The 14,314-nt window shown below is 43.9% G+C and overlaps 1 protein-coding gene across 2 annotated transcripts in view; it reads right to left on the bottom strand.

Moving 5' to 3' along the window:
* Positions 1 to 14,314, bottom strand: part of EPHA3 (EPH receptor A3) — a 508,285-nt gene that overhangs the window by 46,758 nt on the left and 447,213 nt on the right. For both annotated transcript variants that reach the window (XM_077294091.1, XM_077294092.1), the window contains exons 11-13: positions 12,571 to 12,756; positions 12,115 to 12,176; positions 9,731 to 9,940 (exon numbers count right to left, since the gene is read on the bottom strand). In XM_077294091.1, coding sequence (XP_077150206.1) covers positions 9,731 to 9,940; positions 12,115 to 12,176; positions 12,571 to 12,756 — 458 coding nt within the window. The remainder of the gene's footprint in view (positions 1 to 9,730; positions 9,941 to 12,114; positions 12,177 to 12,570; positions 12,757 to 14,314) is intronic.

Raw genomic sequence — 14,314 nt, 5'->3', positions numbered from 1 at the left:
AGCCCGCACAGTGGTATATCCAGCACAGCCCGCACAGTGGTATATCCAGGACAGCCCGCACAGTGGTATATACAGCACAGCCCACACAGGGGTATATAGAGCACAGCCCGCACAGGGATATATACAGCACAGCCCACACAGGGGTATATAGAGCACAGCCCGCACAGGGATATATACAGCACAGCCCGCACAGGGGTATATACAGCACAGACCGCACAGTGGTATATCCAGCACAGACCGCACAGTGGTATATAGAGCACAGCCCGCACAGTGGTATATCCAGCACAGCCCGCACAGTGGTATATCCAGCACAGCCCGCACAGTGGTATATCCAGGACAGCCCGCACAGTGGTATATACAGCACAGCCCACACAGGGGTATATAGAGCACAGCCCGCACAGGGATATATACAGCACAGCCCACACAGGGGTATATAGAGCACAGCCCGCACAGGGATATATACAGCACAGCCCGCACAGGGATATATACAGCACAGCCCGCACAGGGATATATAGAGCACAGCCCGCACAGGGATATATACAGCACAGCCCGCACAGGGGTATATACAGCACAGCCCACACAGGGGTATATAGAGCACAGCCCACACAGGGATATATACAGCACAGCCCGCACAGGGGTATATAGAGCACAGCCCACACAGGGGTATATAGAGCACAGCCCACACAGGGGTATATAGAGCACAGCCCGCACAGGGATATATACAGCACAGCCTGCACAGGGGTATATAGAGCACAGCCCGCACAGGGGTATATACAGCACAGCCCACATCTCATCCCCCCCCCCGATAATGGCCCCACAGTCCAGTTAAAAAAAAAAAAACTCTCCTCACCTTTCCTTTTGCCCGCGCTGCTCCCGGTGGCTGCAGTCTGCCCAGGACACAGCAGGTGTGCGATGATATGACATCATCGCGCACCCGCAGTGTACTGTCAGAGGCAGAGTGGGGAATTATGGGAGAGGGAGCGTCAGGTGACGCTCTCTCCTCCATAATTGCATTGAACTGTACCGGTGTCATAGACGCCGGTATAGTTAAATGCGGCGGCGGCGGCTTCACTGGCGGGGGGCGGGGGGGAACAGTGCAGCGGGCGGCCCACTACTGGCACCGGCTCTTCTGGCATTTGCCAGAAGTGCCCGATGGCCAGTCCGGCCCCGCAGGTCAGGGGCCGGCTCTGGGCCCCTGACCTGCGGGGCCCGGTCGCAATGGCGACCGCTGCGACCGCGGTAGTTACACCCCTGTTATGGGCATATTATGGCCTAAGCCAATATACTCCGGGTTATAAATTGGCCTAGGCCATTTTAAATTCCCTCATGCCAGATTATAACCCCTTGATATCAGCAGTGCTGAGTGATATACACAAGAATTACTTAATTTTTCAACATCTTATTGGGGGGGTTCAGGTTTGTCAGGTAAGTTATATGAGAAGATAACTGACTTAAATCTTAAAGTATTAAACTCATAGGCTTTTATTACTTTTACCAGTAAAATTTCAATAAGTAAAAATATTAGATTGCCATAAATATACAGCTCTGGCAAAAATGAAGAGGCCACCACATCAAAACCCTGTCATGGGCAGCCCAATCTCCAGACTTGAACCCCATTGAATACCTTTGGAATGTAATCAAGAGGATGATGGATAATCACAAGCCATCAAACAAAGAGGAACTGCTTACATTTTTGCGCCAGAAGCAGTGTGAAAGACTGGTGGAAAGAATGCCAAGACGCATGAAAACTGTGATTAAAAATCATGGCTATTCCACAAAATATTGATTTCTGAACTCTTCATGAGTTAAAACATTAGTATTGATGTTTCGAAATGATTATGACCTTGTTTTCTTTGCATTATTTGAGGTCTGAAAGCACTGGGTTTTTTTTATTAATTTTGACCATTTCTCCTTTTCAGAAAAAAATACAAAATTTATTGCTTGGAAATTCAAAGACATGTTGTCAGACGTTTATAGAATAAAAGAACAATTTACAATTTACTTAAAAATATACCTATAAAGAGAAAAATCAGACAAACTGAACATTTTGCAGTGGTCTCTTAATTTTTGCCAGAGCTGTATAATGAGGTAAAGAATCCTACCGCACTTCTCAGTAGTTGCACATGAAAAGCAGCTGTGTGTCTGAGGATGATAGAAAGAGATCTGCACACTTTTCAACCAATCAGAGACAGGGTGATAAAATCAGGAAACTAATGAGATCAAATTTCAAATTGCATTCTAAGGCCTAAGCACTTATCTTAATGAACAGCAGTGTAATCTCAGATGTAATGACTGTCATCTGTTACCAGCCACATCCTATAGTAAGATCAATAGTCCACCTATGTGCAATCAAAGTGTCACATTCCAGTATGTGCACACCTTTTCTGAAAGGCCACAGAGGCTGTGACACCATTAGGCAAGAGGCACCACTAACCAAAAAAAACCATGACGGCCAAGGAGATCTCCAAACAAGTCATGGTTGGTTTATAAAAAAAAAATCCTAATTTCTTATGATCCCACGAATCACCATCAAATCCATCATCATCAAATGGGAAGAACATAGTATCACAACAAACTGCCAAGAGAGGGCCACCCACCAAAAATCTAAGCCCAGGCAAGGAGGGCTATAATCAGGGGGCAGCACACAGACCAAAAGTAACTCTGAAGAAGCTGCAAAAATCCCAAGTAGGGACTGTCCATACGACCACAATAAGCCATACACTACATAGAGGTGTATTATGATCCGGTGACCTTGGAGCCGCATGAAACTTTCTCTGGAGTAGGTGGAAACTGTACTGACCGCAAATCCTGAACTAACACCGGCGAAGTAGCCGTGGGGTGTGCCTAACAAACCCTAGACACCTCGACACAGCCGGAAGACTAAATACCCCTATAGATGGAAATAGGAATACTACCTTGCCTCAGAGCAGAACCCCAAAGGATAGGCAGCCCCCCACAAATAATGACTGTGAGTAGGAGAAGAAAAGACACACGCAGGTAGGAAACAGGATTTAGCAAAAGAGGCCACTCTAGCTAAATAGGAAAGGATAGGACAGAATACTAGGCGGTCAGTAAAAAACCCTTCCAAAAATATCCACCGCACATAATACAAAAATTCCACAATCTAACTAAAGACATGGAAAGAATACCTGCAACCCCAGAGAATCCAACAAGACTGAGAAAATACTGACACAATCTAAGCTGGACAAAAAAACACAAAAGAATAGCACTGAATTATGAAGCACACAGCATGTGTGCCACAGAAACAAAACCAGACACTTATCTTTGCTGATTAGGCAGAAAGGCAGGAGGAGCCAGGCAGAGATCCAACACCTCCCAACAACAATTGACAGCTGGCAAGGACTAATGAATCCTGCACACCTAAATACCCCAGTCAGAACTGCAATCAGCAGACACACCTGACCAGGACTGCATCCCAGGGACCACTGCATTACCACCTACTACCACCGGAGGGAACCCAAAAGCAGAATTCACAACAGAGGTGGCCTTTATGGAAGAGTGGGCAGAAAAAAGTCTTTACTTACAAACAAAAATTGTAAGGTTTGCTTTGAGGTTAACAAAACACATGTGGGAGACTTCTGAAATGTATGGAGGAAGGTGGTATGGTCAGATAAGACCAAAACTGAACTGAATCATTCTGTCAGTAATGTCACGATGTGACACAACCCAACGGGGGGTCGGTCAGTGGATGGCGCCACACACACAATGGGATAGAAATGGGGAGAGGAAGGTCCTACTGATAGGGAAAGGGGGGATAGTCACCACCTGAGCTCAAACCTGAGCCTGTTCCTGCACTCCCCTAATGCCCTAAGTGGGTCCTTCCCCCACCACCATCAGGAACCTCGTCTCTCGCTGTCACCTGGCACAGCACTGGCTAGTGCACTGGCCGGCAAGGGGCACTAACCTCACCACTGCAGATAGTACCGCATAGGGGAAAGTGACAAACATTAAAGGGACAAGAAATAAACACAACACTTAGCTTCCAGAAACAGCTGCCAAGCTACACAAAGCAGATGACACAGAAACAGGACTAGAACACCAGAAGTAGCTGACACCACAGAGCTGCAACTGCACGACTGAGAAACTCTATCACCAACAGTCAGGTGATGCATCACGTGATCATTTAAAGGATGATGGGAGTGGTCAACATCCACATCAGCTGACCCAGCAACTCAGCAGATATAGCAGATTGCCAGCGGGAAAAACTGACATTAACCCTCGCTGGTCCTGAAAGGAGAAAAACTACATTTAAAACAGAGTGGAACCAGAACTGCCACGAATCCAAAAATGAGTTGTGACAAGTAATTTGAGACTGAGATGGAGGTTTACCTTCCATCAAGACCATTAGCCAGAGCATACTGCTAAGGCTACTTTCACACTAGCGTCGTGCACTGCACGTCGCTATGCGTCGTTTTGGAGAAGAAACGCATCCTGCAAAAGTGCTTGCAGGATGCGTTTTTTCTCCATTGACTTGCATTAGCGACGCAGTGCGACGCATTGCCACACGTCGCAACCGTCGTGTTGCGTCGGACCGTCGCCACCAAAAAACGTTGCTTGCAACGTTTTTTTTGGTGCGTCATTCCCGTCTTTTCCGACCTCGCATGCGCGGCCGGAACTCTGCCCCCGCCTCCCCGCACCTCACAATGGGGCAGCGGATGCGTTGAAAAACAGCATCCGCTGCCTCCGCTGTGCGGCGCTTGTACAGTATGCGTCGGTGCGCTGCAACATCGCATTGCGACGTGCAGTGCACGACGCTAATGTGAAAGTAGCCTAAAGTAACACTAGAGTGGTTTAAGGGGAATGGTGTAAATGTCCTAGAGTGGCCTAGTCAAAGCCCCGACCTTAACCTAATTGAGAATCTGTGGTCAGACTTGAAGATTGCTGTTCACCAGAGGAAACTGTCTAACTTGAAGGAGCTGGAGCAGTGTTGCATCAAGGCATGGGCAAAAATGCCAGTGGAAAGATGTGGAAAGCTCATAGAGACTTATCCAAAGCAACTTGCAGCTGTGATTGCTGCACAAGGAGGCTCTACAAAGTACTGACTTCAGTGGGTGAATAGTTATGCACACTGAAGTTTTCAGTTGTTTTGTCTTATTTGTTTTGTTTTTTTTGCTTCACAATAAAAAGAAAACCCAACGTTCACAGTTGCAGGCATCTTCTTTACATGAACTGATGCAAATCCTCAAAAAAAAAAAAACAGTGAACAGATTGTGAGGTAGTAAAACACTAAAAATGCCAGGAGGATGAATACCCTCGTAAGGCACTGTATAGCTTATGAGAAAAAGATTCAGTATAACCCGTGCTTTATTCATGGAAACTTCTGCTCTTTCTGGGAGGTTTGGTCCAGTGGGCGGTCTTATCAGTCACTGACAGCTTTCTATATATAAGAGTGCATGCAGAGATAGCGGTTGATCATAGAAAGGACAGCCCACTGGACCAAAGTCCCAGAAACAGCAGAGGTTTAAATGAATAAAAAACAAGTTATACTGAATATTTTCTTGCAAACTATTGGTATATCAATCTGCTCAGCTACCCCTGCTCTATAACATAGTGCCTAAAGATTGGATGGCATTTTCATACTGAGAGGTTCCCTTTAAATTCAGGAGAACCTATCATATGAAATCAGATGCTCACAATATGGGTCTGCATAATTCTATGGGCGTTGAATCCCATGGAGCCACAGCATTGGTGCACAAATGATTCCAAGTGCCATAAAATTGGCGATATTTATATGGGTTTTCTGGTTTTGAGCATAGTGCACCTATGGAACATTGACCATCTATGTAGCACAATGCAGCCATCAGCAGAAGAAAGTGAGTGTTACCAGCTGGCAATTATCCCATATTAAAATGAAATACGGGAAATGTAATGTGAAGGTTTCCTATTAGTTTTATTTTATTTTTCAGGCCATGTATCTTGATCCTTTTTAATGTTATGGAGGCTTGTGTATTACACGAGTGAGAACAAAACTTGGACACCTGGTTCTCGTGTTTATTTTCCAGACCCCGGATCTGGAACATAACACCTGGACCTGTCTTGTGTGTGTATTATTCCCTTGCCATATATTGATTTTAACTTGGATCACATCAATGGAATTTGTTTGTGTGTTTTTCTAGCACAAGAATGAAAGTGTTTGGTTGGTGTGGAGACTTTCCAGCTATAAATTCAGCTCAGGACAGACTTACTAGGAAATGCCGAACACAAAGTAACAATGGGCAGGTTATGAGAGCTTTTATAGAATATCTAGGACGACATGTACTGCACGCCAGATCAACGCCACTAATCCGTCTCCACACATGTGCTTTTCACATTCATACAAGGGACGTTGTGTTTCTTCGCCAAACACCCAGCACTGAAAAAAGTTATGTCAAAGTATCCCAAGATATGATCATACACTGTGCTGCCAAGTAAAAGCCCAGCACGGGCGTAGTGAGATCGAGGAATGCCCTGACCCTCTGGGCTACTGATATAACAGGTTTAGAAACTATAGTGTATATGATAAGGTCAGTAATGCCCCTCTGATCACAGCACCTAATGCTACCAATAATACAAAGTGTAAAACTTCAATAATTACTTATTTTTAATATACTTTTTAGTACCGTATGTGATCTAGTTCACATTTACGTTCAAAGTCTGCATTGTCAAATATGCAAAAAAAATACCAGATAAATTAGAATAGCATGATGCGCTATTTTCACCCAGACTGAATCCACTAAAGTAAATGGGGTCCATAGGATTTGTTGGTGACTATAATGAGACAGATCAGGCATTAGCATTATTTTCATTGGGAGCAGAACTTTCTGTATTTTTTTTAAGCCACCACTCCAGCGTTGTTTTTTATTACAGCACTGGAGTGGTGCTACTAATGTAGAGATTTAGTTTTTCTTGCCGCAGCTGAATGATTTACATCACTACTTGTGACCGTTACCTCTGACTTCTGGTCATTCAGAAGTTTCGGTCACATGATGGCGGTGTGGGACATATGAGGCGCTGAAGAAGGCAGGTGGTGAGTATATCACTAGGGTCAGGAAACGTAACATTAAACAACATTGAAATATAAAAAATGTAGGAGTGGTGCTTTAATATTCTATTTATCCTTTACTAAATTCCTTGATCTTTCAGTGATGCCATGTGACAATTATTATCAGCAATTACTAGGCTTTGCAAAACCCAGTTTTTGTTTTCCCCCTTAATTTCCTTGGTGGAGGTTGAGCTAAAAGATTTTTGCAGCACCCTGATACGGCATACATGCCATTACCCTGTGGCAGCCGGACCAGGGCACTACAAACTTCCTTAGCTGACAACCAAGGCACCTTTTGAAGATATGTAGTTGGGTGCGACTTGCCAGCCAAGGACGTTTGCAGTGCAATGGTCCCTCTGCATGCAATACTGGCATGGATGCTGGATTAAGTTTCTGGTAAATCCTTTTGCTCAAATCTACTCCTTTGGCAATTTCTCACTGCCATGTTTTCTAATAATGGCTCGTGCCCCTCAATGGCAATGGAATTAGGCCAACCAGAGCTTTACAAGAAATACTTTACTTCAGCTGTATCTTAGTAATCCTCCCTAAGTTTTTAATATGCTCTAAATCTTCGGTGCACCTTACATTTCTCATTTTTCTCTTACTATGGTAGGCCCCCTTCACATATCAGTGTTTCCATTTTTTCAAAGATACCACACGTACCCTCTATAACCGATGGTGCTGCTCAAATGTCCATGTTTTTACACTGACCATGTGCCCGTGTAAACCAAACAGAGACATGTCCATTTTTTACCGGCAGCACGGATGACAAGAGCCAATACAAATCTGTGTAAAATACACACAGTGTGGCACCCCTGGGATCCAGTCACCACAGAGATACTGCACCTCATCCAGAGGTGTGGTATTCTGCTCTCAGGTAAGGAGGGGGCACTGCACAGAACCCTACACCAGCATCCTAGACACTAGACACTTCAGTCAGGGCATCTGGGTGTACCCTTAGGGAGGATGGCCTCATCCCAGGCTGGAGGGTGTATATAGGTAGAGGGTGTGGGTGGAGACCTAGAGTCTGCAGGGAGAAGGAGTGGAGGGCAGATGTGAGAGAGAGGGAGGAAGCAAAAGGAACAAGATGGACAGAAGGGAGTTTTCAAAGAGAGGGAGCTGAAGGAAAGTGGAACGACAGAATGAAGAGAAGGAAGGGGTCGTAGAGGCACGGGTAGTGAAAAGTCCACCATGGGGCTCGCATCCACGCCGACTATGGTTGGGTGGAGGGACCAGGTCGCAGTCAAGGGAACAGCCCCATTCTAGTGGAGAAACTAAGGACTCAGCTAGATAACCAGAGGTTGTAGTTTTTGCAAGAAGCACAGCCACATCTGCACACATTCACTGAAAAGTATGTAAAAATGAAATAGGATCCAGGGGGACTTAGAACTGGCAGCCTGGCAAGATCCGAGGCTGCTAGCTTGGGACACTGTGTGGCAGGCGCAAGGCAGGAGAGGCACGAGCCAGCGCAGAGAGACACCCAGGAAAGGACATAAGAAAGAGGGATCTGGAAAGTGCACCCAAATTGCTTGAGAGCTGGCTGGACCTCCTACTCGAAGGACACAGCACCCTGGCTGTGGCAACTAAGAACTGTGAGTAAAGCATTGGAAACTGCACCCCGCTGTGTCCTCACACTTATTTACTGAGCCATCCACCCTGCACTATTTCCACCATCAGCATCACCATCATTTACAATCTAAGTGCCCTGGGACTAAAGCTCTACCTGTGGAGAGCTGTACCAACGCTGCTGCATCACCATCAGGCCCAGCGGTCTCTTTAAGCAACATCGGCTAACACCTTTATTGCCGAATACCACAGGTGGGGTCACGAACATTTTATCCCATAAACTTTATTCCCTTTTTCATATTTTACTGGACACCCAGGGCCACGGACCGGGTCACTGCTGCCGTGATACATCTCCTTTAAGAACTGTCGCACCCGGCCCGAGTACCCCACGGCCCCAGCGGGCACTCCAACAGCACGCAAATGCCATACGTGTGCTATCAGTGTGCTGTACGTTTTTAACATTGTTGCAAAGTATAGGAAAAGCTTTGTAATTTCTTTTTTTTCTGTGCTATCGAAAAAACACTGATCCATCCAAAACACTGATGACGCGGTACTGTTTTTTCAGGCACCGCTTTTTTACGGATGTTTGAAGGAGGAGCAGTAATCTAGGTCCCCACCAAAATGTAACATACTTTATGTAAGGAGTATTACCTCTTTGGCTACAATATATGAGCGTCCTTGTTAACTTTGGGACATGCTCATCTAGGAGATTGCTATTTATTGGCCAACAGTGCTTTCTAATGATGGAGCATCTCGATTTTACACAAAAGAATCCTTTGCTACTTCCCGGCAGGTGTCTGCAGCACCCGGGGGATCTTCAAACTCTTCCAGGAGTGCGGGAGGTCTTTCCTTTTTCCGGAAGCCTCCTACAGATTCCAGGAAAGTTGTCAATTATGTGTATGGAGGTTTCCAAAGGTTTTTTGTGCGTAATATAATTACTTTACATGAAGTATATGACACAAGATACACTGAAATCCGTAAGGCGATCAGTGGATACTCTCACAAGTCTTCTGAGAATTGAGTAATATTATCTCCACACTCTATAAGGCTGAATACAGAAATGAATTATTACATATGGCAGGAAGAATGCGGAACAAATCAGACATATAGTATGTTTCTCACCCTTGTCGTATAAGCCGCCTCAGGATCATCCTCCAGGACACGAGACAAGCCAAAGTCAGAAACTTTGCACATCAGGTTAACGTTTATGAGAATGTTCCTCGCCGCCAAGTCACGGTGGACATAACCCATGTCCGAGAGATATTTCATGCCAGATGCAATACCGCGCAGCATACCCACCAGCTGGATGACTGTAAATTGAGCATCGTGTTTCTGGAAGGAATTTCAAGCACACAATTGAGATGCTAATTGGCCATTAAATTATTGTGAAGAGCCTGATAGAAATTATCAATTACATTCCTGTTTATAATTATCCCATATCTGGCAAATTTACTAGGATAATTGTATTCATTTAACTGATATCGAACCGTACATTGTTGTAATATACCGGCGGTACACTCCGCAATCTCTTGGGCCTAATGTAATAAGGCTAAAAATCCACAAAAAGCAGAACTGGGCAGAGGGCAAAATGTTTGAATAAAATATTAGCAATAAATTCATTATAATTATTATAATATACTGCTTCTATATAATTCTAGCTCTGAACATCATACTGTATACAGGTATACCAGCATTCGGACGACAGTTATCTGATGTGTATAGTCATCTTAAAGGGTTATCCAAAATTACAGCTGCCAATGCTAAACAACAACATTGTAGTAGTACTCACCTAATCTTTTTCTCGACTATCCATCTTTGTGGTTGTTGGTATGCAAATGACAGGGTGACCGCTGCATCTAATCAGTGGCTACAGTGCACATATGCCATAATACTAGTATCACCAACCAGCCATGGGAACCATGATGCCAGTAATACTGCACATGACTGCTATAGCCACTAATTACTTGCAGCCAGCACATGACCAAAGCCAGGAGGATTGCAGCAGGGCTAGCACTGGATCATGGAGAAAGAATGGGTTGGGGCAATTTTTTATGTGATTTTATAACATCAGCTGCTGTAAAAAAATGAAAGTAGGATAACTCTTTAAAGACTAATAGTAATGTATCTCATACTACCCTTACCTATTGTATACTGTATAAATGGATGTTTCAGTTTTCTTTTGCATTGTAGGAAAGCAGGAGGTAAAGTCCTAAATGGGAGATATCTGTAACTGAGGTGGCAAACCTCGGTGTTGTGAGTCCCAGGGGTTATGGCTCCAACAACAGGAGGTTGCTGAAAGGTTTTTATTGGGACCAGATTTTGGTTCCAGGTTTTAGGAATGGCCTGAAGAGCTTGGATGGGAATGGCTGCTCCAATACCTCCAATCTGTGCTTTGCGGGTCCTGTTTAAGGCAGCTGAGCTATCCCAAGTTTTTCTGTGTATGCGAAGAGGAAAATAATCTAGTTTTAATTAGTCTCTGCCAGAGACTGAGAGAGCTGGACTATTATTGAGTTATTTGAACTGATTTTTTTTTTTTATACCTTTATGCCAAAAAGAGGCTGTTTTTATGTTGAACCCTCTAAAGTAATAAACATTGCATTGTTGGACAAGAACCTAGAGCTTGTGTGTACGCTATGGCTGCCAAAGAATGTGAATCCCCCAGAATATTATGAACTTAAAGGGAATCTGTCTTCAGGTTTCCCCACTGCCCAAACTATTTATAAGCGCTTGTAACGCTATCAAAGACAAGTCCTGTTATACCTTTACACGGTCAGTCCATTCCTCCATCACTGAGAAATCAGCATTTGAATTTATATGCATATGAGGCTGAAGAAATATGGTAAATCTGAAGTCTCTGTCACTCCAGCTCTATTACCCACCCAGTGCCAACTCCTTCTGATTGATTGACAGCCACTATGTTGTATGACTTCAGGAAAAAGAGCTATCGGTCAATTAGGAGGAAGCAAGTGAGGAATAGAGTTGGAGTGACAGACACTACAGATACACAGCCTCATTTGATTATCAATTCAAATTCTAAATTCTCAATAACAAAGCAATGGACTGGCCATGTAAAGGTATTGCTGGACTTGTCTTCAAAAGATCTACTTGTATATATACAGGAAATAGTTTGGAGGTGAAATCCTGCTGTTAGATTCCCTTTAAAATCAAAATTTTTCACAATTTAAAAACATAATACATGCCAAAAAACCTAATAAAATATAAAGGAACATTTATGTTAATTGTAGAATGCAAACCAACTACAGTCATAATTGGCCAATAATGACATTGTAACATAAGGTACAGAAAATATGGAATCGGTTCTATAGTATCACATACAATATTGACGATCGTAGAGGGCTGCTGTGTGACTATATATAACTGTGGCAATGATATTATAATAAAGAAACCTGTCATGAATGTATGATGTAGTCTATTCTCATAGTAAAACATACTAATGTCTGCAATTCCTGGCAATAACTACACATTTCAGGATGTTCTCTACTTACCCGGAGGAAGCTATCTAGAGAGCCGTTCTCCATGTATTCAGTCACAATCATAACCGGTTTGCCTGGAAGGATTTACATAGAAATTACTCCCTGTACATTTTGCAACACCTTATATTTAGTGAGGAGCGAGTGTACTCGTTGCTCGGGTTTTCCCGAGCATGCTCAGGTGGTCTCTGAGTATTTACGACTGCTCCGAGATTTAGTTTTCAACCCCACAGTTGAATGATTTACAGCTACTAGACAGCTTGATTACATGTGGGGATTCCCTAGCAACCAGGCAACCCCCACATGTACTCAGCCTGGCTAATAGCTGTAATTATTCAGCTGCGGCGATGAAAACTAAATCTCCGAACACTAACAAATACTCAGAGGTCACCTGAGCGTGCTCGGGAAAACCCGAGCAACGAGTATATTCGCTTATCACTATTTATAATAAATCCATTGGTTAGAGCTTACTCTTAGTAACTACTCCTTCCAGCCGTATGATGTTCGGATGCTCGAACTGTCCCATAATACTGGCTTCACCCAGGAATTCCCTCCTCTGTTTTTCTGTGTAACCAACTTTCAACGTTTTTATGGCCACGCTGATTTCTTTTTTAGATGGCAGTTTTAGACGACCACTGCATACTTCACCAAATTCTCCTGTGGAAAAATGGTGAGAAAGTAATAACCGAAGTAAGAAAATGTAAAAATCAAAGCAAATACTTTAAGAGCATTGAAACACTTTGAATACATATGTAGCGAAGGTTAACATGACAACAGACTCACCATTCTGACAGGAACTCATCTCATTTAAGGTAATATGGTGGTATTTAATTGTGACACACTGTACAATTGTAAGGAGAAGGACATTCTGCCCATGTTTCCCCTTGAAGAGCATGCACATTGTTGTATTATGTAATGTGAAGTGCGACATGCGTTAACAGTGTTGGTATAGTTTTCTGCCTGACAGTAGGGAGAGTTAGAGTTAATGATTGGAACTAGTCCAGAGTGGAAAGGGGGAAAGGTGAAGGGACAGAGACAGTTTCCTGTCAGGACGTCAGATAGAAAAACAGACCTAAGATCTGGTTAGTCAGCAAAGCTGCTGTCTTGGGTGTCCCTAGTGTAAGAGGAGACCATGACAGAGGATAGTAAGATCCTAGTGGAGAGAAGGAGAGAAGTGACTGAGAGGTAGAATGATCGATCGAAGACAGGTCCTGGTTTGGACCGCTAAGCAGTACAGCCATCTGAGTTTATAACTCAGAGAGGTAACGGGCGAAGACAGAACAGACAGCATGAGATGAAGAGAGTGCCCCAGGCACAAGTTCCAAGGTGTCAGTAGCATAAAAGCAAAGTACCAGCCACTAGTTCCCTTGAGGGGAAAGAAGATGTGGAACCATGGATTGAGAACAGGACTCTTGCTAACTGGACTGCAGTACTGAGCTGGATTGCTGTGAAGGCAGGTGAATTTGTGGAATCAAGAACCAAGATTGTTATGATGAAAGGAACTGAGACTGTGTATGAAAATGCTCCATATGGTGAAGGAAAAGTTCATTAAGCTGTGTAATCATTACCAATGCATATATTCCCTACCTAGTTTTCATTCAATAAAAAGTTGATTTTTGACTAGTGGTCTTACTCATTATAGTCTTCAACATCTGCTCCTGACCAGTCAAATCAAACATGCGGCCTCCAAGGGCATAGCATCCCTTTAGACAAAGTGCACATACCCAGCAAAGCCCCCTACCTTTATGTCACATGCCGGGGTACAAGAGATGAGCACCTCGCCCTCGGCTACTGTCCGGAGCCACATTACACAATAAATGAGGACTTTAATTGCCAATGTATTACAGCACTGTTCTGTAGGCACGGTATGGTATGAGCACACAATTTAGCACCAATTGGTATAGCTAGTTGTATTCTTTTTTGGGAGAGTATTATATGGTGGTGATTGTGGGTAACACACAAGTATCGCCCAAGACATATCCAACTTTGGGTACCTAAAGTCCCCATAGACTCTCACAGGTGTTGTGTTATGGTTGTAGATATGAGCCCATGATAAATAATAAAGTGATGGTTGCCGGCTCGCAGCTTCGTAGCCTTCTACTACTGAGCTTGACTGCTCTGACTATTCAGTGAGTTCAATTATCCATCTGATTACAATGTGCCCATTATAGGACATACGAGTAATTCCGGATTCAGGCTGCAGTAGTGCTCAGTC

The sequence above is a fragment of the Ranitomeya variabilis genome, chromosome 3, assembly GCF_051348905.1.
Source record: "Ranitomeya variabilis isolate aRanVar5 chromosome 3, aRanVar5.hap1, whole genome shotgun sequence".
NCBI lineage: Eukaryota > Metazoa > Chordata > Amphibia > Anura > Dendrobatidae > Ranitomeya > Ranitomeya variabilis.
The sequence above is the reverse complement of the archived record's forward strand: the minus strand, read 5'-3'. Positions and strand labels throughout refer to the sequence as shown.